This window comes from Pochonia chlamydosporia, chromosome 6 (genome assembly GCF_001653235.2).
Source record: "Pochonia chlamydosporia 170 chromosome 6, whole genome shotgun sequence".
In the NCBI taxonomy this organism is placed as follows: domain Eukaryota; kingdom Fungi; phylum Ascomycota; class Sordariomycetes; order Hypocreales; family Clavicipitaceae; genus Pochonia; species Pochonia chlamydosporia.
In genome coordinates, this window is record NC_035795.1 from 657,593 (window position 1) to 680,540 (window position 22,948).

A 22,948-nucleotide genomic window follows, 5' to 3' on the forward strand; every position below is an offset into this window, starting at 1 on the left:
TATTCTTTATATTCTTTTATTATTTTGTTGCCTTTATGTTAAATCCCGCACTCTCCTCTTGTTTCCCCCAGTTTTCGTTCTCTGATCTGCTATTAGTTATTTACACGTGCGAATGGATTGCCTCACAACACCAACGACTGAAGAATAAACATAATGCGATAATTTCTATAAATCCCAAGAGACTTCCACCCAAAACTCCATAATATGTCCTACCAAATTGAACATCTGCTCAACAAAAACAAATGTGCCAACGTGCATCATGCATCATGCATCAATGTATCCGCCCCCTATGTGTCCAAACACTCGTAAATCCAACTCCTTACGTTTTGTTTTCATTTTCCCATCAAATACAATTCCACCGCCACCTGAATGACTGCTCTTTAAAAGGGCAAACTGAGACTCTCTCTCTCTCCCTGCCCCACGCCTCTCATCACTGCAACTCCAAGCACACTCCTACTCGAGAAACGTAAATAAATGCGTGTGTAAGACATTCATAGCCCGTGTGGCGTCCCGTGCCTCAATGACACATGAAATGTTGATTTCGCTAGCACCTGCAGGAAAACCAGCGTTAGTACCATTATGCAAAGCCATGTCCGTAGTTTGGCATTATGCCTTAAGACCAGCGGAAAAACGGTTGGGGCAATGGAATGCTCCTTACCTTGAGAAATCATTTCCAAGTTGACATTATGTTCACCAAGCGTGGAGAACATTTTCCCTGCCACACCAATCATGTTCTTCATATCGGCACCAACAAGACTGAGGATTGCCATGTTGGACAGGACGCTGACCTCGCCGCACTCGGCCAAGCTTTGCTTCGCATTGGCAAAGTTTTCTACACGCGTGCTGCCAGAGTGAATTGCCAGCGAAACATGGACCTCGGATGTGGAGATGAGGTCAACCGAGATTGCGTACTTGTCGAGGATCGAAAATACCCGAGCGAAAAACCCGTGTGAGATGGATCGCTTGTTAGAGTGAACGTTTATGACGCTGATGTGATCCTTGATGGTAACGGCCGTGGGTCTCTTGGGAGTCTTGGCAGATTGTATCTCTGAGGGGGAGCTGCGAAGAAGTTGGTGGCTTGCGGAAAGAACAGGATTGGGAACGACAATGGTGCCATTTCCACGTGGGTTCTTGACATTCTTGATGCGAATCGGAATAGGGGGCTGAGCGCGGATGACCTGGTCCATAGTAAGGTGGTGAATGACTTCCGATCCGTAAAACGTCAGTTCAGCTGCTTCCGAGGGCGTAATCGACGACAGGAGCCGTGCGGTGGGAACCTTGGACGGATCTGCTGTGAAGATGCCATCGACTTCTTTCCAAATCTGAAGCTCTTCCGCCTTGAGCCCAACCGAACATAGTCCAGCGCACAAATCCGTGTACCCGCGTCCGATGTCGCCATCAATGAGACTGCCAGGCACGTTGCCGAAAAAGCCCGTCACAACAGGGACCCGAGTGCCGCACGTCTCAAGTTTCCTCACGAATGCGGCCGTGGCAGCCTTGTAAAAGCTGGTATCCAGAGGTGCCGTAGCATCGTAATGTAGCACGTCGCACAAGTCAACATACTCTGCATCAACTCCCTGTAGAGCGACAGCCCGAAATTGGGCTTGCATATTAGCATGTGACATGAAGCTAGAACACATATCGGAAGAGAAGTAGAGGAAAAAACCGGACGGGGAAAGTAGAAACGTACAACATCCTGCAAGAGAACTGTCATGTACAGACAGGCAAGCTTCTCGCCGAAGCTGATGACACGGTCCTTGGCTCTTGAGTTGATCTCAAGGTTGAATCGTTTGGCGGCGACAATGTATTCGATGAGTTCCTGACACTCAGCCTCGATCCTGCGAGCAAGAGTATCTCTCAGACCCGGATCTTGAATATAAGCCTCTGCTGCAAAGACGTGATCATTGCAAATATCCATAATGAGTCCCTTGGCCTGTTCAATGAGGGCGACCTGCTCCTCTTGTGAACAAGTAGCGTATGCCAGCCCGACATCCTTCAACTTGTTATACACGGCAAGTAACCTGTGAATTGTAAAATCAGCAATTGCGCCAATAAAAATGGCCCATGAGCGTATTGGAAACTCAATTCTTCCAAGGCGCATTGGCTCAAGGTTCGGCGTTGGCTCACCGGCTGGTAGTGCCCTCAGCCTTCTTCCCCGTACTTCTCGCAGAGCACACAACAACGACACGATGCTTCAACAAGCTCGCCCTGCGGAAACGTTAGACTCCAGTTAAAACTCTAAGATCAAATGGCCGACAATTGGCGCAATCGTTCCAACATACTTGACAATATCACGGGCAATCTGTTCGCAAGAGTCAGCATCATCATCTCATACCAGCGCACACTGTAAGACCGCCAAACGAATCAAAGAAAAAAACACACCTTGTCAGGAAACTTGCCGACGCTCGTACCCCCAAACTTTTGAACTATCCAGCCTTTATCAGACGCATTGCTGTACGTCGAGCTCACCATCTTGCCTTATTCCTCCTCTTCGCCAGGCGGTGATGTCGATTATTGAAAGAGGCCGGAACCGGACCACAAAGAAAAAAAAAAGTTGCTCGGGATTTTCAGGTGCCAATTGGTGATCGACAAGCACCTACCAATGGGCGTCTGCTTCAACACCAGATATAAGCAATGCAGCGTCGCTAAAAAGTATATATACCAGAAAAAGCATATATTCGAATGCAACCAGATGTCATAGGGCCCAAGGAATGAAGGAACAAGTGAAGTGACAGTCAAGTCGAGTGAGTGAGTAATAAAAGTCAAATCGAATCCCGGATCCCCGAACCCCCAAGGTCTCACTCAACTGGCTGGTCCAGCCCACTTGCGCTTGCAGTCTGGCTCCAGGATTGCGCTACCAGGATGCTTGGCGGCAGGCGCAGTGGAGCAGGGGACCAACAGTGTCTGGTCGCTCTTTCCAACTTGACCTGCACCAAGCAACCTTGCTCAATCGACTTTTTCTAGGCCAATGTCACGTGGCAAGTCAACCGAATATCGGTCCAAGTGTGAGTAACTGATTCGTGGCTGAGTGACTCTTCATGTAGGAAACAACATGCAGCAGAAAGTCATCGGAATATAAACGAAAAAGAAGATCAACAATTCTCAGCTTTCTCGAAGAAACGATTACTATTTATCACAGCTATTTTCATCTTGAATGGCTTAATTTACCTCGCATAACCATAAGCTGATGCCATCCAACCTTGGTGCCACACACACCGTTAAACGCCTACTCGCACCCAAAGAAACCACCAAAACGCCTCTGCTGATGAATCCATAGCTTCCAGATTCAGCCCTGGCATCGCCATCAAGGACCGAAGCCTCGTCCACCCAATCAAAATAAGTGACGTTATTCTTTTGCTAAACCTGCCCCAGGATGGGCGCAATCTATTTACCTGCGCCTGCGCCTCCCACAAACCACCCCCATCCACTCTCTGTGTCGCCTATGCCCGAGCCGTGACTCGACAAAATCGTCTGGTGCCCGATCATAATCGCTGTTTGACAGTCTGGCTTGCGCCAACCATGACCAAGCCGTCGTTCTCCTGCCGAGGGTCATTCCGTTCACTACGAATAAGCTTGTCTTTGAGCCAATGCGAGTTGTCACTCATGTCGTGTACGGCGTGTTGATTACCAAGAATGTGGACGAGAGAGTAAGCGTCTGGCACTATTCATCGCCGACCATTTCGGGAAGAAAAGTCTTGATTCTGTCTGGTAAATCGGGAAACCGGGAAACCGTTTAAACTGGCGCGGAAGGGACATTACTATTCGACTTTTGCTGTGCGTTGCTGGTATACCCAAGACCAGTGACCACGTGCATCTTATGAACTTCCTCACATCTGCCTTGGGAAACTCTCGTCATCATGCTCACTTCGTACCAAACGATCATACTTCCTAACAACGAACGGTAGCATAAAATCGTAAAATGTATTGTTGCTTAGACAATACTATAAGCAGTAGAAAGCTAACAACTGCCCACTGACATATAGGTACAATTCGAACAATAAAGCCCAACACCATGTAGACCTAACTCATCGGATAATGTAAAACAGTAATATTCCAGATTCTTGTAAGCAATCCCATCCGTCTCTTGCTGAAGGTCGGGAAAAGCAAAGGACGCACGCACCCTTTCCCTCACCTGCTCATAACTGGTATATCCAAGGGCCACGAGCTTTTCCCCTTTCCCAGCCGAGCCCTCGAGCTGTCATGACTTCGTCTCGTCGTCATCCCAGTCATCTCTTGATTAGTTTTTGTCCTGTTGCCAAAAGTAATAAGTGGGTATTAAAATCAACCCCCATCCCAAGTGATTAGCCAAACGCCGCCTCCCATGACTCCCAACCATGACTTGCGCCGTTCCCCGAATGCACCTACAAACCCGCCCCAGCTGTTAACTCTGTTCCCGTCATTCCGACATTCTCTGTTCCTGTGAAGGAGAATTTGTCCATCGGGAAGTCTTCTTCTGGTGTTCGAATACCAATCCCGCTGTCGTCGTGTGGATCTCCACCACTCACCCCTAGTGATGCCTGGTTGCTGTTTGGCGGTGGTGGGAACGGAGCCCTTCCAGGTTGCGACTGTGAGACATCGGAGAGGTTCAAGTCATCACTGCCACTGCTATACCGTGAATTTTGACGACTAGTCTCCTTCTCTGCCGCCTCAGCATTGGCAGGGGTGGTGGTCGGTTGCTGAGCCTGCGGCTTTTGCTTCATGAAACCACCCTGTTCCGCTAAGAAACAAACCATCTCGTCAACCCATGTCTTTGTTACCCACCAGGAACCAAAACTCTTGCCTTGGGCGAGTGTGAGATCTCGCATGACCGCTGTGCCAACTCGCTCTACACACCAGACAATATCTGTGTGTGAAGCATAAGTGAACTTATTTGGTAAAGTCTGCAAGAAGTTGACCCATCTTTCCAGGACGTTTTGGCCCGTTGAGTTGGCTCCGCTGCCATCGTCCGTTTGTCTGCCACTTCGAGCGACCACATCCCCATAGATTGTGAGGCACTCAACCTCCCACGGCACATTTACGGGGTCAAGGAGATCTCGCATCTCTGACACCAGAATATCCACGACGTCGTCCATGCCGCGGGTGGGCACACACTCGGCAATCTTCCTGGCACGGATCATGGTAATCCAATCAACATACATTTGGTCTCTGTTGGCGGGGTTCGACAACATGTTAGCGGCTGCGTGTGCTGTCAAATTGACACGCAGTGCGCGGTCTATCAGACCAGAAAACAGAGCTGCGGGAGCTTCCTTGGCAGAGAGAACGTGTTGCGGCTGCCCCTGGAAGGACTCGCGTATATGAGGTACCAGTCTCTCAGAAATGTTGCGGAGAGTGTCGAGAACAGGTTTGGGTACCACTTGAAGGGTAAGCCCGGAAATAATGCTCATCATGCGTTGATACAAGACGTAGTCACATCCTTCAATCCACGGAGCGATAGCGGCGTGTCCAAACAGCTTTTGAACAGGCATAGTAAGCGTGCCTTGAAACGACGTATACAAGTGAAAGAAGGTCTTCTCTCTGCAGTACCGGATACACTCCACTAATGATGTACAATGTGAACGGTAGAGAGCAGACAGCGATTTCGCAGCATCAGGATCTGTCCCTTGAGGGAGATAAAGCTCAATGGCTGGGAGGGCGAGAATATCATGCTGATCCACCGCAGCATCTTCGGCAGAGAGAAAAGAGAGCTCAAGTTCTGTCTTGGTTGAGGTGTTTCTGATATTATCGATGCTAGCCAAGTCGGGCTGGTTGTATAGACTGTGTGATCTGCTGGAGGGTTTGGATGGACCGGAACTTTTCTGGCTTTGGCTGGCGTCTTGAGGCGAGGGCAGCGGTGCGCGGCTGGTGGTGTTGGCCTGAGAGGTTGAGCTACGTTACAGTAAATTAGTATGGTCTTTCGTTTTTGTCTTTCGCCTTCGCAAGTGGGCAAGGCCACTGATGCGCTCTAGTACATACTTGTGGAAACTTTGAGTGAGACTCTTGGCTTCGGTAAGCGGTTTGGGTGGTGGTGGTTGTGACTCCCTCAAATCCGGTTGGTCATCAATGAGTGAGAAATTGACATAGTGATACTTGGATTCCCCACGAACACCAAGACGACGAGTCTTGAGGCCGGGAAAGAGAACTCGGACCAGCTTTCCGAAGCTAGCAGGGTTCAGGACCGTGATTCTCTCAGTGGCACAACGTGATGCATAGTTTGCATATACGCGGCCACGAGGGACGGAACCTTTGCCTTTGGAGCAGACAGAATTGATCCTAGCAACAGTGTTAGAACATCATGTAACATGCCTTGATCCAACTTTTCATAGTCTTATCCATATGCATACCAAAGCATTGCGAAAACCTGACGGGTACGCTCCGAGTTGGGACCTCGTTCATTGCCGTGTAGTTCTCCAGCGACATCTTGAAGGTTACGATGGCGGTTTGCCGTAAACAACTGCCTCATTTCGAGTTCGTTGTTGGCACTGGATCGAGTCGCAGCGGGCTTTCCTGTGCCAATAGGGCCAGACATGGAATCACCATCCTCGTTGTCATCCCGGTCCAACATCTGACTGTCTCCTTCGGTAAAGCTCGCGTTGGCTGCCGAGTACTGCTCGGCAGGAAGAGGATGTCTGGCCATGGCGTGCTGTTGTTGCTGATAGGGAATATGGTGATGATGAGCCATTGCAGCTCCCATTGATCCATCCATTGAGAAGTCGTGGTTTGCCGTCTGCATATGAGTGGCAGCTTGGAGAATCATATCCTCGGGGGACATTTGGGGTCCAGTACCAATGTCCTTTCCGTGACCATGGTCATTGGGAATCCATTGGCCGGCGTACATGGCTGATGAGTCGGCAAAGGCAGACTGATCCAAGGTAGGCTGCGTTGCGGCACTGTGAACCGACGTGGTCGAGGCGCGGGATTGCGGACGCTTCCTCGACTTGACGGCAGGGCGCGCCGGCGGGTTGTCTAGAAACAAAGAAAGAAGAAGAGAAGTCAGAAGCAGGTTCCCGCTACGCACGCCCGAGTGCAATCGACATTGTTTTCTTTATTTGGGTGTTGCTTTGAAAACAAGTTGCAGGCGTTTGGTAGAAGACATACCTTGGTCCATGCTGCGGTGTGTGTGCGTGTGCGTGTGTGAGTGTGTATGTGGTGTTATGCTGTTGTGAAATTTGGTGGGCTACCGAACAACAAACATTGGCTGTTAGGCCGAGAAACAAACGACGGCCGGCAAGACGGGCTCGGCGGCAGGAAATGGACGTCGAAAAAGACCAAAAAGAAGAAAATAGAACCAAGCGCAATGCCGTAGCAGACCGGCGCAGAGATGCAGTGCAGCTGGTTATCTGAGTGCGCGCGCTTTGTGGTTCGCTGCGGATGTAGACTTGCAGCTGTTGTTGGTGTTGTTTTCTGTTGCGAGGCCAACGGGACGAGACCGTCGAGGGAAAAAGCACGGAGGACAGGAAAAGCGGGCGGCGGGCAAGTGCAAAGGTGGGTGGGAGGCAGGTACTCCCAAAGAGCCAAAGAGAGGAGTCAACGTCCCGCAAATCCAAACAAAGACCATATCACGTCGGACCAACCAGGGACCGAGATGCAGCTCAGGTGGGGTATCGCTGCAGGACCAAAACAAAACTTTGGTGTTGGTTTAGGTAAGCAAGCTCGCAGATTAATTTTGTGGGATTCCAGTACGGGACGGTGATATCTCATGTGCATAACATTGATTCATTGATGGCTCAAGAGGCTCAAGCGTCATCGTCTGACGCCCGTTGTTGGCGCTGTTTGCTCACGGTTTTGCGGTCTGTGGCGTTTTTGGTAATTCCCATGCGCCGATCCAGATGTTTGTACACAGACTTGGCACATCTTGCCGTGGTAAGAAAGACTATGCTATGTCTAGTGAAGTGAAATGTCTGGTCTCTCTCCTCGGGGTTCAGACATCAATGCGCGGTACCTTGCAGGCAAGACAACACAACATGGCAGGATCCAGCCCTAATATGCCAGGAACATGCACGGGGTTCTTGGCCGGCCGAATTAAATGAACGTTGTCTTTTTCTCCGCTTGTGAGTGAACAGGTCAATGGGAGAGTGATGAACTTGGCCAAGATGAATTCATGATGCTGTTGATGTTGGTGATCACAAGACATGGCTATCCATACTCTCGAAGGTCACAGCCTGGCTCGAGCCGCTTGATGGCATTGACATCTGTGTGACTTGTCAGTGTGCCTCTTCTGTCTTTTTTCCCTCGCTTTTGCTCTGGGGCAAAACCAAAAAATGAGCTTTCATAGCAGTTCATTTTCCTCCCTCTATTGTAATTTCGCTAGTTTACGGACAACTCGCGAAACATGCTTGAACAAGTAGGGAAGTGTGATTGCGGTAGGCTTTTCGTATTGTTGCCGCAAATAACAACAAGTGTCCAGATGTCATTATTCTGCCGCAGGACTGGGATCGACTGAACGAAAACATGTCTCCGCATACCTAGACATGCGTTAAGCATGTTCAAGATATGCAATGCGCACGGAGGAGTACCGAAATTAGCAGATGGCAATCATGGAAGATGGCAAACGTTCGAGGGAGATATGCAACACCTAAGACACCTGCAACGGCAACGGCAACGGCAACACAAGAGCCAGAGCCAACCAAAGATCCTTTCTTCTTCTTGTTGGACCGAATGGTTGCAGTATCCTGTGTGATTTATTAGTCGCCACCCCATCACAACCATCGCTCGCAACTGTAACAAGACACCAGACAACTCGAGTACGGGGTTTGTATTAGAAGATGGCAGCCCGGTTCCTTGTACCGCACGAGCTACAATACAGTCTAAATGTGATAGGCTGCGCATAAAATACTCTTTCTTATGCCCAACGGACATGGACATGACGGGCACAGGAGTGAATCAAGGCTCCAGCCCAGCCCGCTCTTGCAGCTTGAGACTGCATCAGTCGGTCCTTCCGCTCCACCAGCCGCCATGTCTCTCGAGGCAGGCATCAGCGTGAGCGTCAACTGCTCGTTCAATGTTAGCTTCAGCCCACCAGACATGGACAGCTTGAGCCTTGCATGGATAGCTTGTGGCCGGGCCCAGGCAGGTCTTGTGCGCAAAACTGGGCATTCCGAGGAAGTCCAGCTGCTTCGTCGTCGCTCACTCGTCATCACTCGCAAGCTTGCCCGAGGTCACAAGCCACTGACGCCTGCGCCCCTCAAGTGTCCCCCTCGAGAAACATTGAACCCCAGTTGTCCCAGCCCAGCCGTGGCCTGGTGTCTGGTGCTCCGTCAATTGAAGTCTGGTGCAGTCTGGGCCATGTCTCCTGATTCCTGAACTCCTCTTGGTCAACAGCTTGGGCGCCGAAGAAACTAGCTTGGTACCAACTGACCAGACCTGTTGCTTGGCCGCCACATGCTCGCTTCTCAAGTCCACCCTCCTCCCCACGTCGTCCACATTTTCGCATACTTGTACGGAGCACAAGCTTCCTCGACTTGAGATCTGGACACCTCTCTCAACTTCCACCCTTCACATTCGCACAACTCTGACCACAGTCCGCCATCTTGCTTCGTTTGCTTAACATCTTACCGCAGCTACGACCATCGCGCCGCCAACTCCGGACATCCGATCCAGAATACAATCCTCAAAATGTCTGCCCAGGAAAAGGCCCAGAATTACCTCAGCAGCTTGGACAAGGAGGTTCGTTCTCGTGCGCTGAGCACACGGCGCCTAGCCGAAATTGCGATGAATCCCCTGCATTTGCTCGAAATGTGCTGACGCGAAGCTTGTACTGTAGCTTTCCAAGTACCCTGCGCTTAACAACCTCGAAAGGCAGGCTGGTGTACCCAAGGCTTATGCCGTCATTGGAGTCGGCGCCCTCTACTTCTTCCTCATCATCTTCAACCTCGGTGGTCAGCTCCTCACAAACTTTGCTGGCTTCGTCATCCCCGGGTACTATTCTCTTCAAGCTCTTTTCACCTCTACCAAGGATGATGACACTCAGTGGTTGACTGTGCGTGCAATTTCTCTCCCTTGTTTCCTCGTTTGCGCCCCGGGAGCTCAAAGCTAACTGTCATGTCATTTCTTGTGCCTATAGTACTGGGTTGTTTTCTCCTTCTTCACCGTCATTGAGAGCTTCTTCAACATTGTCTACTGGTTCCCCTTCTACTTTGTCTTCAAGTTTGTTTTCCTTCTGTGGCTGTCTCTGCCCATGTTCCGGTAAGTCACGACCCTTGAAATCATTCACAAAAGAGAAGGAGAGCGTCAAAACGCTAACTACTTTGTGTGCAGTGGTGCCGAGATCATTTTCCGATCTTTCCTGGTCCCCACTCTCAGCCGATACTTCCAGCAGCCTGCCTCGACCTCTGCTGGTCTGCGCTCCAAGACTGGCGGCCTTGACAAGTCCGACTAAAGTCCCGGACCATTTAATGCCCGTCGACTCTATCAGTGCTGATGCATCCCACCTATTCGAGTAGATGAGAGCCACGCAGCTGCATCGGCGAAATGCTCTGAATGGCATCAACACGCGATAAGCGACATTGATGATAAACGCGGAGCACGAACACGGGACAAAAAAAAGAAGTTGGGCAAGGGCTACGGTTACAGCTTTGGCCTTTGAGCTCGGCCACGCTGTCCTACCACTGCGGCCTTGGATGGCTAATGGCTGTGGGGAGCGGGGGCTGACCATCGGGACACGGACACGGACACCAAACGGGACAAGGGGGCGGAACGGAGCAGGGATAGGCAGAGGCGATGACAGATTTCATTAGAGCTTCTATGATTGGGGACTTGAATGTACGGCGCAATGTATCGCGTATCTCTATCATTGCTGTATGGGATTAGGATTATTACTTTTTTGCGGTGAATCAATCTGCCTTTGGTGTTTGTATCCATTTGCCACCATGGTGCACATGGAGTTACCTCGGGAAGAGTCAAACCCCTTAGGGAGTTCATGCAACTTGATGCAAGGAGCTTGTGACAAGGTTGCATCGACCAATGTGTTAGGCGACCGGAGGGAGGCAGTTGTTACAATGTGAACATGAATCCACCTCTGATTTTGAGTTTTTTGCGTGTGCGACTACTATGTCGTAAGAGGCATTCATTTAGTCAGAACATGCGTGCTCTCTTCTGTCCGACTTTGGTGGAATAATAAATGGCACGTAGACTGACATCATGACGATCTGGCCATGATGGGCGTGAAACATGTGACGTCGCACATGCCCTACAATTGTGTATGTGCTGTGCTGTGCTGTGCTACCCCTGATCGATCGTGATGCTGACAGTCTTGGCTGTGATGGCCAGGAGTTGCGCAGCACCTGAGATAATTTGGCGACTTCAATGTTCCAGTTGCCAGTTGGGGGCAGTGACTGTGCGGATGCAGATTGATAACACTCATACCTATAGGGTTAGGCTTGGAGTCTTTGATGATTGATGCCGATGGTTGATGACGATGGGATATTTCAAATTTGATACTTTGCGACAGAGCTGAGGCAACGCGTCCAAGAGAAGCTGCATGAGGCCCTGGTCTGGTCAACTGGTGCGGTTGATTGCCTCAGCCTGGTTTGGTTGACATGGAAGCGCTTGAGCCTGACTCCCAGCGCCACAGGGGACTCATGTCGATATTTTAAGCGGCTGTTTGCCTGAAGCCCGCTGGGAGCTAGTGCGACGCGCCATCACCTGGCACTTTGACCACTGAGCGGATTGATACCGATTGACATCAATTGATCAAATGGACCCAGTCAATCCTGTTTGGCCTGGCCAACCCGGGCGGCTTATCAACATTGACCACAGCCGCCAGATGTGAGTGTGCCACAGGCGCATCCACACCACACCTCCGGATGCATCCAAATGGCTGAACTCTGCCAAACTGGTAGAAAGTCAGCGAGGCTTCAGCTTCGACAGTACTTCAAGGGTCAAGTGGCATGTGGGCCATTCTGAACCGGCCATTGTGAAACCGCAGCTCAACGTCGACCACGACCAACACACTCGTTTATTATCTTCAGCCTCTCCTCTCGTACCGAAGCAGCTCGCTTTTGACTACTGACGCACTCGAACCGGATTTGAATTTCGCCATGATCGATCTCGGTTGACTAGGTGTACCATTGATTCTTAGTCCGTCGTCGAACCCCCTTCCTCGTAAAATTCCAGTCATCACGACCAACGATTTCGATTTCGACGGCATCGCTACTAATCCAAGAAGCAAAGCAACTGCACGGCGGCTCGGCCCCTGGTGGGCTAGCAGCCAATATGCAACTCAGTCCTTTACAATCGCGACTCGTAGCGTCGTTGGCTGCTACTTTGTGTCTCGTGGCACTCTACTTGTTGCTTTCATCTCCAAGGGGGGCACTCGCCGCTGAGCTTTCTCCTGGCTCGCCGTCATGGATGGACTTGGCCGTCCTCGACAAGGACAATGTCGAACTACAAACCTCGTCGACGTACGATCCCATATTTGGCCTCTTCAGTCGCAGTATACTCGGGCGAGCACAGGATATGACGCCCCTCGAAAATAACAAGCCACTGGCATTGAACCTCGACCCGGGTTCCGCACCGATATGCTACGTTATCAAAAAGGGCTCTCTGGCGCCGATTGCTTCAAAGGGAGACCAGAAAAGGCAGGCCGATTCTGAAGGCGGGGGCAGCAGCGGAAACATCGCCATTTTTATATCTGCGAACACCTGTTTCCAACCCACGACCAAGGCCGACAAAAAGGTCACGACTCCTCCACAAATGACCTTGCTTGTATCTAACCAAACAGACGCGGGATGCCCGCAAATCACGAGTACCTCTAGTGGCGCCGAAGCCAAAGGATTTACCTCCAGAGCCTTTCATGAGGGTGCTGTGACGTTGAGCATCAACGCCACCAATGATGTCTATGTTGCGATATATGCGCCCAAGGTATCTGACGATTTTGAAGGGCGCTATAATTTTGAAATCGCGGTATCCAACAGCTCATACTTTCACCAATACCAAGAGACCGGCGGCGCAGAGCTCCTTTGGATGGACAGCGACTCAACCTCAGCTTTGCTTGTTACTCGAAATCTGACTGACGAGTCCACTGAAATTCGACACGTCATGGGTGGAATCCCGCCTTATGAGCTGTATGTGAGCGGTGCAGATGCGCAGTATCTGAATGGGATGCGCCGCTCGGCCTGCGGATTGCAAAAGAATGCGCTCATTGGGACGAACCAGCAAGGCAATGCGAAAAACAACAGCATGGTCAAGACGGCCATGACCCTCAGAGGACCAGGAGGCTTGCCGAAACAACAGTTTTATGTTGTGGGCCTCAACGCGACGTCGGCGTATAGTGGCGTGATGATAAAGCCTGCCAATGTGACGGTCAATGCAAAACGGGACGAAGCCGACGGTAGCGTTCCAACAAGCCCAGGTAGCATTGTCTACCAGGCCACCACGTTTCAGACCAATGCTGGTGAGTTTAACATCTCGACTGAGGCAATGTGAGTACGTTTGGAATTGTGCACCCTGCTAATTAATCCTAATACAGCGCCGAACTGCAAAGTAGTGACAGATCTGGAGTTCTGTGACGAAATCCAGTATGCTGTGCCTGGAAACGACGGGAAATATAACAACACTGAGCTGGCAAAGGCCTACGACAACTATGCCAAGGAAATGTATGACAATTTTCTCAAAGCCATGATGCAAGTAGCATGCGAGACGGATAGGACGTCAAAATACTCGCTGGCTAGAGATTGCAGTGACTGCAAACGAGCATACAAGCGATGGCTCTGCACCGTCAGCATTCCACGTTGCGAAGACTTCCAGGGCGAGTCGCAATTCAGTGTGATCCGCAATGTTGGCCAGTCTTTCCCCAACGGCACAATGCTAGCCACCGATGTCCGAGCGAACCTGGCAACGATTCCATCTCAGAATACATCACGAAATGGATTTATTGACACAACGATTCAGCCCGGACCATACAGGGAAATCATGCCATGCGAGGACATTTGCTATCAGGTTGTCCAGAGCTGTCCGTCAAAACTTGGCTTCAATTGTCCGCAACCAGGCATGTACGGCTTCAACGTGAGCTATGGAAAACGAGATGGGGACAGTTCAACCGTGTCGTGTAATTTTCCAGGGGAAGCGCGAACACCTATCAGTGGAGTTGCAGCAATTATACCCAACCTGACGCTTTTGATGGGTGTTTTAGCCCTGTCAGGTATGTTGATGCACGGGTAATGGACGGAGGTCGCATCACGATGCCTCTCTGCAAAAGGTTATGAAAATCATATGGCGGCGTTGAGCGATTTTGGATTAGTTTTTCCGGGTCTCGTTTTCTGTTTTGAATGATCATAGACGAAGGGTCGAAGGATATCAGTGGTAATACATTAGTATGGGATGCACAGAACGAGGTTTGGCGATGCTGTTGGAGGAATATATAACAATGAAGGTTGGTGGGGAGTAGACAAGTGCCTGGACATGAGCAGGCGGCATTCAGGAACTGTAAGTAGCAGTTACCGTAATATAATTCTACGGACATTTCAAGTATCTATCTGAGACAGGGAAGATCTAGATGATGGCGTGCGTAGGCGGTAGGCATCTCGTAGCTTACTGGGCCAAGATGGAGAGTGTATGCTTATGCATTGTGTGACGGTGACCGACGGATAAACTATTCAGTTTTGAGATATCGTCATGTTGCATCTTTAAGTTAAACAAGTTGAGTACAAGAGCTGCTTCAGCATTCGGCCCAGGAAGAAAATCGCTTCAATTGAGCGAGTGCCGAAGCCGGTCTCCAACAGCAGCCAGATCAGTCAAGCAACGTCTGGTGTACGTTGACATGTTTCCCCTCACTCGGCTGTCGTCCTTGGTGGGGGTTCACAAACAAACATACATCCCTGGCAGCGAACTTCGGCAAGCACCGTATTTTCACTTTTGACTCTTTTTCCTAGCCCGCTCCCTCTTCCCTCTTCCCTCTTTCAATCATAATATTTTAGAGTTGCGGCAAAGTCGAGAGATATACACCAACCTCAGGCTACTGACCTTCAATATGACGACCCTGTCACTTCAACCAGTGGACAACAACATCGTTGGACGTCTCGCATTGGTGACTGGCGCAACGTGAGCCATTCCCCTATCCCGGAGTTCATCTTCGATAGACTAACAGAATAAAACAACAGAGGAGGCATCGGTTCAGCGTGTGCCAGAGCCCTCGCCGCAGATGGCTGTGACGTTGTCCTTCACTACTCATCCAGCCTTGTAACTTACACCTCACCACACCAAAACCACCACAAACACACCGACATCACTAACACATCCTCCCAGGACAAAGCAGAAGATCTAGCCCAGCAGCTCCGAGAGCGTCACCCAGAACAACTCTTCACCATAGCCCGCGCTGATCTAACCTCCCGGGAAGCGACGCGCCAACTCGTCCCCAACATCCTCTCTGATCCAGCCGTCAGCGCCAAACACAAATCCATCTCCATTCTGGTCGCCAATGCCGGCGTGGGCCGTCGCATAAGAGACATCAAGGACATTGAGGAAGACGACTGGGACCACATGCTGGAGATTAACTCGCGGAGTCAGTTTGTCGTGACCAAGGCGTGTCTGCCGGCAATGAGGGAGCAGCGCTGGGGCAGGGTGATATTGGTAGGCAGCATTGCGAGTAAAGGGGGCGGCATCAACGGGTGTCACTATGCGGCGAGTAAGGGCGCAATGACGTGAGTTCCATCATGCGTGCCTTGGTAGTGGGCATGTGCTGACGGCTCCGCAGGTCGATGGGCTTGAACTTGGCTACGGTTCTCGCCCCAGAAGGTATCACGGTTAATATCGTATGTTTTGGCTGCTAACTCGTCGTGCTGCTTTGTATCTCAAACTTACTTGCCCTAGGTCCAACCGGCCATGATAGGAGCCACGGGCATGATTCCCACACCAAAGGCAACGTATGGATGTTGTGCTTGAGTGTCATGTATATACACTAACAGTGCCTAGAACGTGGGAAAGCAACGTTGACAAGGAAGAGCTTCGGACCACGGATCCGGGTCTCGCTATTGCTAGTAGCGTACCGGTTCACAGGCTGGGAACACCAGAGGAGGTGGGTAATATTGTGTCCATGTAAGTTTTATGAGATTTTTTGTATGGTTGATGTGATTAACATGGGTTAGGTTTGCGAGAACGGGGTATATGACGGGGCAGGAGGTGCTTGTTTCTGGGGGTTTGCGATAGGTGCTCAAGTAGTTGGACGCGGATCGGTGATTGTGGGAAGTTTGGGATGTGATGATGCAGATGTAATGTTAGCTGGCAGACCTTGGTCGAATTCTGAACAGGATTTGAGTCTGGAATTAACCAGAATGTGTGCATGTTGGAGTTAGTGCCAGTTGCGAAAGCGACAGAGTCAATTGGTGGCCATTGCCATATTTTATATCCTTAGCCGCGGATGCAAGAACGAAGAACCAGACTCGTCTGGAAGCTTTAGCGGGAGTCTGGAGCTCAGTCGGGGTCAGGGTCAGGGTCAGGTCAGGGTCCGTCTTCAGGTCCCACTTGCTCCAGACAAGTCCAGACGGGCCAAGTCCATGTCTGGCGCAGCAGAGAACAGGAACAGAGGCCACCTTGCCAAATATTCGAACCCACCGCGCAACAAAAATGGAGCACAACCACCAACACCGGAACCAATCAAATCAACCAACCAGACCTCCTCTCCTCAAGCAGCACAAGTGCAGGCCACTTCGCGAAAGCTAGCTCACTCGACCACTTGAGCAGTTTGACCTTCAACCTCCCTTCTCTGACCTTCTATACCTTCTATCCATCCCACACAATCGAGTCGCCTGAATCCCGATTCTTCATCCCCCCCCGACTCAACTCCCTCGCCTCGCTCTGGTTTCCGCCCTGTTTGCGTCTTGTAAATCTGCCCGTCATGCTGTTCACTTCATTGCTCTCCGTCCTTGCTCTGCAAGTCTTGGGCGCCACCGCGGTATGTCAGTTCAAAAAGTGGCCCGTCACCACCAAACCTCCAAAACCATCAATTCCCCTCATCACCACCTCAATTGCTCCAATCCCAAAAACATCAATTGCAAAAAGTCAAGCCCCTATGCCTAACAACATGTTTCACAGGCCGACGCCGCGCCGCCCGCCTCTGACAGCAAGCAGCCCCAGCTGGCCGCCGACGTGAAGACCACCTTCCCCGACGCCGACATTCTGGGCGTGCGCCTCATCAACGGCCGTCCGACCAAGGCCCTCGTCGAAATCACCAACAAGGAAGACTCACCCATTCAAATCGCCTTCCTTGCCGGCGTCCTGGCTACCACGCAGACCCTCCCCGAAGGAACGCCCGCGTACCAGGGCATCATTCGCAACCTGACGGCCGTGCAGTACAACCACGCCATCGAGGCCGGCGAGACCAAGAGCTTCCCCTACTCCTTTGTCGTCGACATGCAGCCCCAGGACGTGAGACTGCAGCTCGCCGCTGTTCTCACCAGCGCCAAGGGCGATCTGTACCAGGTGGAAGCCCACGATGGTGTCGCTGGCATTGTCGAAGCCCCCACTAGCTTCCTCGATCCTCAAATGTGAGCACGTACTTTACCAAATTGAATAAAATATACGACGTGCTAACAACTCCCCAGCATCTTCCTCTATCTCGTCCTGTCTGCCGCCTTCGCCGGAACCCTCTACTTCGTCTACAAGACCTGGATCGAAGCCCTCTTCCCGCAAGCCAAGCGCACCAAGCCCGCCGCTGGTCCCAAAAAGGCCAAGAAGTCCCCCGACGCTGACGCTGCCCTCTCTGGCTCCGAGTCCGTCGGCACCACTACCGGAAGCAAGACCTACGACGAGAGCTGGATCCCCGAGCACCACATCAACCGTCCTGTTGCGAAGCGCTCCAAGTCCACTCCCAAGAAGAAGGTTGTCGAGTAAAGCTTGTCTTTGCTCCCTTGTCGACAGAAACGGGGTTTTCGCTATTCTTGGATCCTAGGGATGGACGTGTAATTTACGTAGGGATGTATCAGTGCAGACTGCCCAGGTGACGTCTGGTGGTAAGACGCCAAATGTAGCATTCAGCTGTAGCCAAGAGATGGGAGATTGTGTACGGGTTAGGATGGACGGAAAAAAGGATAAACAAAAGCTATTGTACAGTATTTTGTGTACCATGGCATCAGAAATTATAAATATTCCAACAAGTACCGCGTTCGCATTGCCACTCCATCTTGATTAGGATGCATTTTGTACTCATGACTAGTACGTATATTCATCTAGCTTCATAATCCTGTCATCTAAATCGTATACACCACTAGCAAGTACCCATACCGTCACCATATATTCATCCATCCCGTCTTCTCTCGGCCGCCTCCCCAGCAAGATAGCTCATCACCGCCTTCTCTTGTATTCTCGCATCCCGCTCTCCCTTGTCCTCACCAGTGACATGTCCAAACAGGCAATCCCACAAATCACCCTTATCCACCATCTCACCCGCCGATTTATCCTTGCTCATGAGCTTCGACAACGCCGCGTGCTCTAGTTCCAATGTATTCGCCGCCTCAATATTCGCATCCAGTACTTCCGGCGTAGCTATCCCCTTGGCCTTGGCGTTCCGACGGCCCATGTGCTCCATTCGTCGTCGTACAGATAGATTGTAAATACTCTCTTCTACCGTGCCAGACACCAAGTACAGCCAGACGGTTGTTTCGTGTTGCTGTCCAATACGGTCGACGCGAGCAATCGCCTGCAGTTCGAGGGCCGTGTTGAGGAGAGGTTCGCAGAGAAACACGTGGCTTGCGTTGACGAGGTTGAGCCCGCTGGAGTGAGCGCGTGCATGGAGGAGAAACACCTCAGTTGCTGGATCTTCTTTGAAGCTGGTGATGCCGTTTACGTCGTCGATGGAGGCGTGGCCTATGCGGAAGCGTCTGAATGCGTTGCGGAGAATATGCAAGAAGTCGCGATACCTGGCTTTCAGTTAGCACTCTGGGAGTTTGTTTGATGAGTCTGGAGGGGATAATCGTACTGCGAAAATACAATTGACTTTGCGCCGGGATCGGATTCTCGGAGCCATAAAAGGTGTCTAACAAGAGTATCGACCTTGGTGGTAAACGATGGGCCGTCCAGCTCCACGTTTTTGATCTCGGCAAGTTTATCTTCGTTGAATTCGGAGTAGATTGCCGTCTTTTTGGGCGAGCTAGTAGTTCTTCGTTGTAGAGAGCCTCCCTGATCATTGGTCCCTTCACTACGAATCTGCAACTGCTGCGGTTTTATGGCAATGTCGTGCAAGTTTGATGGCTTCAAGCCTCTCTTGCAAACGGGGCAGTTATGGTGCGCTTTGAACCACAGTGTCATGCATTCCTTGCAAAACTGGTGCCCGCAGACCGTCAAGACACCAGTGACAAAAGGCATTTGGCAAATGACACACATTCGAGGCTCGTTCGACTTGGAACCAGCTTCCTTCAGGTTCACAACTATCCAACGTTAGCGAAAAGAAAGCCTGTTTTTATCTCCAGCATATACTTACGGTATCTGTGCTTTGCCTCGGCAGAGGATAGTTTGCGCCGCAAGTCTTCTTCCGTCTGCTTCAACTTGTTGATTGCTGTCTCATCTTTAGAGCCTTCCAGGGGAAGAACTGCGTCTGAAACAGCCTGTAGCTGACGGTAATATTCTAATCGTGCATTCATTGCCACTTTGAAGCTTTCGATTTCTGATTCCAGCGCCAGGGCCACCTTGTTTTGATCATTGATCTGGGCTTGCGTCGTCTTCAGTTGATCCGAAGCAATCTTTGCTTCCACGGCTTCGCGACTTGCAGACACCGTATCGCGAACCAACCGCGATTGTAAGCCCCGAAACTCACTTATGGCTCCTCTCATGGATAGATGCGCAAGCTTGGGCTTGATTTCAGCTCTCAGCTGAAGCATTTGTACCATCTTTTCTGGTGCTGGGCCTTCTCCCGCTTTTGCTAGTCTGAGAGAGGTTTCTGTTTCATGTTTGGCCAGTTCGTTCGTTTGCCCAGATATCGCATCTTGACGATCGGCGATAGCAGCTCGCAGGGTAGTGACATAGACCATGAGCAAATCTTGAAACTTGGCAGAGTCTCCAAGCTCCTCTCCGGTTGTTTCGACGTCATCGTCCTCATCAACCAGCGGTTTCAGAAGCAACTGAATGACCTCTTCACGCCATGTATCGATCACATCCGCTTGCTCATTCAACTCGCCGTAAAGTACTTCGAGATTATCGACAATGCGACCGCTTTCAATGCCCCTTTCTGGGTTTGTGGCCAGTTCGGGTATATCTGCGAACGTTTGATTTCGGGCGTTGCGAGCAATCTTATTCATGAGTCGCATTGCTTTGCGGTTACTCTCTCGCAAAATCTCCCTTCTCAAAGCCTTTGCTGCATCGTACCCAGCATCCTCGAGCTTCTTCAGCCGCTGAAACTCCTCAGAGTCTGGTACCGTCATGTCTGCGTTATCTTTGATTTGAAAGTAGGCATTAGCACAGAAGAAGACAGCCTTATGGTGCAATTCCAAGGCCGAGCGGAGCCTTCGGCGACACTCTCCGATTTTCCCTTTAACTTCCAGTTCATCTTTGTCGTCATCATCAGTCTCAGACATATCGCGAGCTTGGTCCTCTTCTTCAGCCTTATGTACAGCCTCTTCTCCACCATGCTCTCGGATAGCATCCTTGAGTTTGGTTCTGGCATCTGCGACGAGTCGTTCAGTCTCTGTTCTTACATCCTCCCACAACACCAATGCTTCCTTTACACGAGGGCTGTTTTCATACAGCTGACCCCGAGTTAAGCGATTTAATAAGTATGCTCTTTCTTCCGCCCTGATTGCATTTTCACTTTGCTCCAACATCGCAGTAAGAACTTCGTCCACTGTTCTCATCGGTCGCGACTTATTATACCCCAACAATCGGCGGTTGTACAGACCAACCTCGGGGTGTAACGTCGTTTGCCGCAATCGATTCAACCAGATTCTCATGACATCCTCGTACTCTTCGGAAGTCCATTCATCTTTCTTCGGCGATCCATCAGTCTCGAGACCACACTCTTCGGCCATTTCTTTAAACAATGATTGATAATGCTGCTCTTCGACAGCAGTAAATGGCATGCTGATGACGAATCGTTTTTGAGCAGGGAGCAAAATTTCGTCTCGAACAAGCGTCTTGGTGTGTCGCAATGAGATGGAATTGAATACCTGTTGAAAAAGCGGCTTGTGCTTGGCAATAAGCGCCTGCCAGATCTGCGATGCAGAGCAGTATGGCTCATATCTTAGAAAGAGTAGGAGACCAAACAGATCCTTTACATCATCTTTAACCGGCGTTCCAGTGATACCCCATGCGTTAACGCGAGGCAGCACACGAGCAACAGATGCTGCCTGGCTATACCCGTTCTCAATCATCTGTGCCTCATCGAGACACAGCCGCCACCAGGATATCTTAACTAGAGGAGATGTTGTTCGAGGGTATGCTCTCTCGAATCTGCGAGATCGTTGCGGCGGCTCAAGCGCAAAGTGCAGCTCCGCGGAAAGCACAGAGTAGGTTGTAATGACGACATCGTAACCACACAATTCTTCAATGATGGTTTCTTCCTGCCCATCTTTCATTTTCTTGCAACCCTGATAATGCTTCACCCGCAGACTCGGGGCATGTCGGCCAATCTCCGTTATCCACTGTTGTCGCAGAGATTCTGGAGTCACAATCAACGTAGCACCCGTCGCGGCAAGTCCATCCATCTTAAATCCGTTTTGTTGTGCTTGATGCTCCACACGTCTATGCAGGAGAATAAGTCCTAATATTTCAAGAGTCTTGCCGAGGCCCATCTCCTCTGCCAATATTCCACCTTTGACAGATCTATCCGCTCGTTTGTACAAGCTTTTGTCTCTTGTGATGGTTTGAAATAAATCGCTTATAAACACATCCTTTCCATCCGCATCCTGAATTGTTCGAAAACTGTCGATTGAGGTTTTGTGGTCCTCCAAGGGGATCGTTTGTAGCCTAGCTTCCGAACTGGACCAGCCTACGCCTTCTCTTGACAAAAGCCACTGTAGTGTTCTCCTCTGATATGGAAACAATGTTGATTCGAGCCCTGGTACTTGAATATCTAGAGCACCTTTGTCGTCCTTTGGCGGAACATGCGCCGCCTCATAAAAGTCCATAGGCGACCATGCTGACTCTTCGTCGTTCTCGGTATCTGGGCAAAACGAATCGACCAGTTGTGACGTTGTTTTTCGATCGTTGGAATTCGGCAATGGATAGTACGGCGACGGTGTTTCATTCCAATTCAAATCGAATGATATGTGCGTCGTGACCATGCGATCGTGCAGGATGAGTGATATCGCCACTTTAGCCCAAATATCACCAGGACTGTCCCGTTTCCCATTTGCGCCAACAATTTCAAGAATTTTGACAGTACTCGCTTCAATCTCATCCGCTTTTAGGGAAATGGATGTGGCAAATGACCCTTGCGGAGCACCCGGTCGGGAGGTAATCGACAGGGTGTTATTGCGCAAAGTGAACCTCAAGTACCGTCCAACATCCTCGAATGTTTTGGCAAATGGTGACGCATCATCCCCATTAAATGTTCGAGAAAATAGAATTCTCCCTTTCGCCAAGCAAACCGGAGAGTATGGCTCAGCCGAGATTTTGCGACGCTTCACTGAGGCGTCTGTGCCATTCACAGCCCCAATTTCGCTTGTCGTGAGAAATGCTGCAAAATAATCAACCACCTCTAAAGGGAAAGGATCTTTACATCACAAAAGTCAGTTTCTTTCATACAGAATCTCTAGAAGTTCCTTACCATCTATCCTGAGATCGATTCCTGATATAGCCGCGGACTTAAACGGCCGTCGGGCCGCCGTCCTCTGAGGCATGTTGCATTCACAAAGGTTGAAACGGCTTCATTTGGCCCCTTTGTGATGAACCGATATATTTGAAGACCTTTTGGGCGAGATATCTGACGAAAAAGTGTTGGTGATGGTGAAGGAAACTAAAATGAACACGGAGCTATGAAGTCAACAGCTGCCTTACACCCGTCTTTCCAACCCTCAGCCTGGCGACTGCCCCACCATGAGGCAATGCG

The 22,948-nt window shown here is 50.5% G+C and overlaps 6 protein-coding genes across 6 annotated transcripts; 3 read left to right on the forward strand and 3 right to left on the reverse strand.

Annotated features, from left to right (window-relative positions):
* Positions 1 to 453: 453 nt before the first annotated feature.
* On the reverse strand, positions 454 to 2,472 carry VFPPC_09812 (aspartokinase; the record flags this gene model as incomplete). The annotated part of the gene is made up of 6 exons (XM_018288285.1): positions 454 to 551; positions 659 to 1,577; positions 1,691 to 2,021; positions 2,128 to 2,208; positions 2,283 to 2,302; positions 2,383 to 2,472. The coding sequence occupies 6 exons, from the start codon at positions 2,470 to 2,472 to the stop codon at positions 454 to 456; spliced, it is 1,539 nt and encodes a 512-aa protein (XP_018141097.1).
* Positions 2,473 to 4,361: 1,889 nt separating this feature from the next.
* On the reverse strand, positions 4,362 to 7,084 carry VFPPC_14663 (SAK1 protein; the record flags this gene model as incomplete). The annotated part of the gene is made up of 4 exons (XM_018292431.1): positions 4,362 to 5,865; positions 5,953 to 6,249; positions 6,321 to 6,942; positions 7,075 to 7,084. 4 exons carry the CDS (start codon positions 7,082 to 7,084, stop codon positions 4,362 to 4,364), a joined length of 2,433 nt encoding a protein of 810 aa, XP_018141096.1.
* Positions 7,085 to 9,591: 2,507 nt separating this feature from the next.
* Positions 9,592 to 10,354, forward strand: VFPPC_16485 (protein yop-1; the record flags this gene model as incomplete). Its single annotated transcript, XM_018294238.1, has 4 exons — positions 9,592 to 9,642; positions 9,740 to 9,955; positions 10,040 to 10,161; positions 10,234 to 10,354. The coding sequence occupies 4 exons, from the start codon at positions 9,592 to 9,594 to the stop codon at positions 10,352 to 10,354; spliced, it is 510 nt and encodes a 169-aa protein (XP_018141095.1).
* Positions 10,355 to 12,189: 1,835 nt separating this feature from the next.
* On the forward strand, positions 12,190 to 16,119 carry VFPPC_09814 (stretch-activated Ca channel; the record flags this gene model as incomplete). The annotated part of the gene is made up of 9 exons (XM_018288286.1): positions 12,190 to 13,369; positions 13,445 to 14,116; positions 14,970 to 15,015; positions 15,075 to 15,153; positions 15,220 to 15,614; positions 15,668 to 15,725; positions 15,784 to 15,836; positions 15,886 to 16,008; positions 16,059 to 16,119. 9 exons carry the CDS (start codon positions 12,190 to 12,192, stop codon positions 16,117 to 16,119), a joined length of 2,667 nt encoding a protein of 888 aa, XP_018141094.1.
* Positions 16,120 to 16,807: 688 nt separating this feature from the next.
* VFPPC_09816 (signal sequence receptor alpha chain) lies at positions 16,808 to 17,802 on the forward strand (the record flags this gene model as incomplete). Its single annotated transcript, XM_018288287.1, has 3 exons — positions 16,808 to 16,864; positions 17,005 to 17,456; positions 17,514 to 17,802. 3 exons carry the CDS (start codon positions 16,808 to 16,810, stop codon positions 17,800 to 17,802), a joined length of 798 nt encoding a protein of 265 aa, XP_018141093.1.
* Positions 17,803 to 18,205: 403 nt separating this feature from the next.
* VFPPC_09817 (SNF2 family helicase/ATPase) lies at positions 18,206 to 22,739 on the reverse strand (the record flags this gene model as incomplete). The annotated part of the gene is made up of 4 exons (XM_018288288.1): positions 18,206 to 18,827; positions 18,887 to 19,334; positions 19,388 to 22,612; positions 22,667 to 22,739. 4 exons carry the CDS (start codon positions 22,737 to 22,739, stop codon positions 18,206 to 18,208), a joined length of 4,368 nt encoding a protein of 1,455 aa, XP_018141092.1.
* Positions 22,740 to 22,948: the final 209 nt, after the last annotated feature.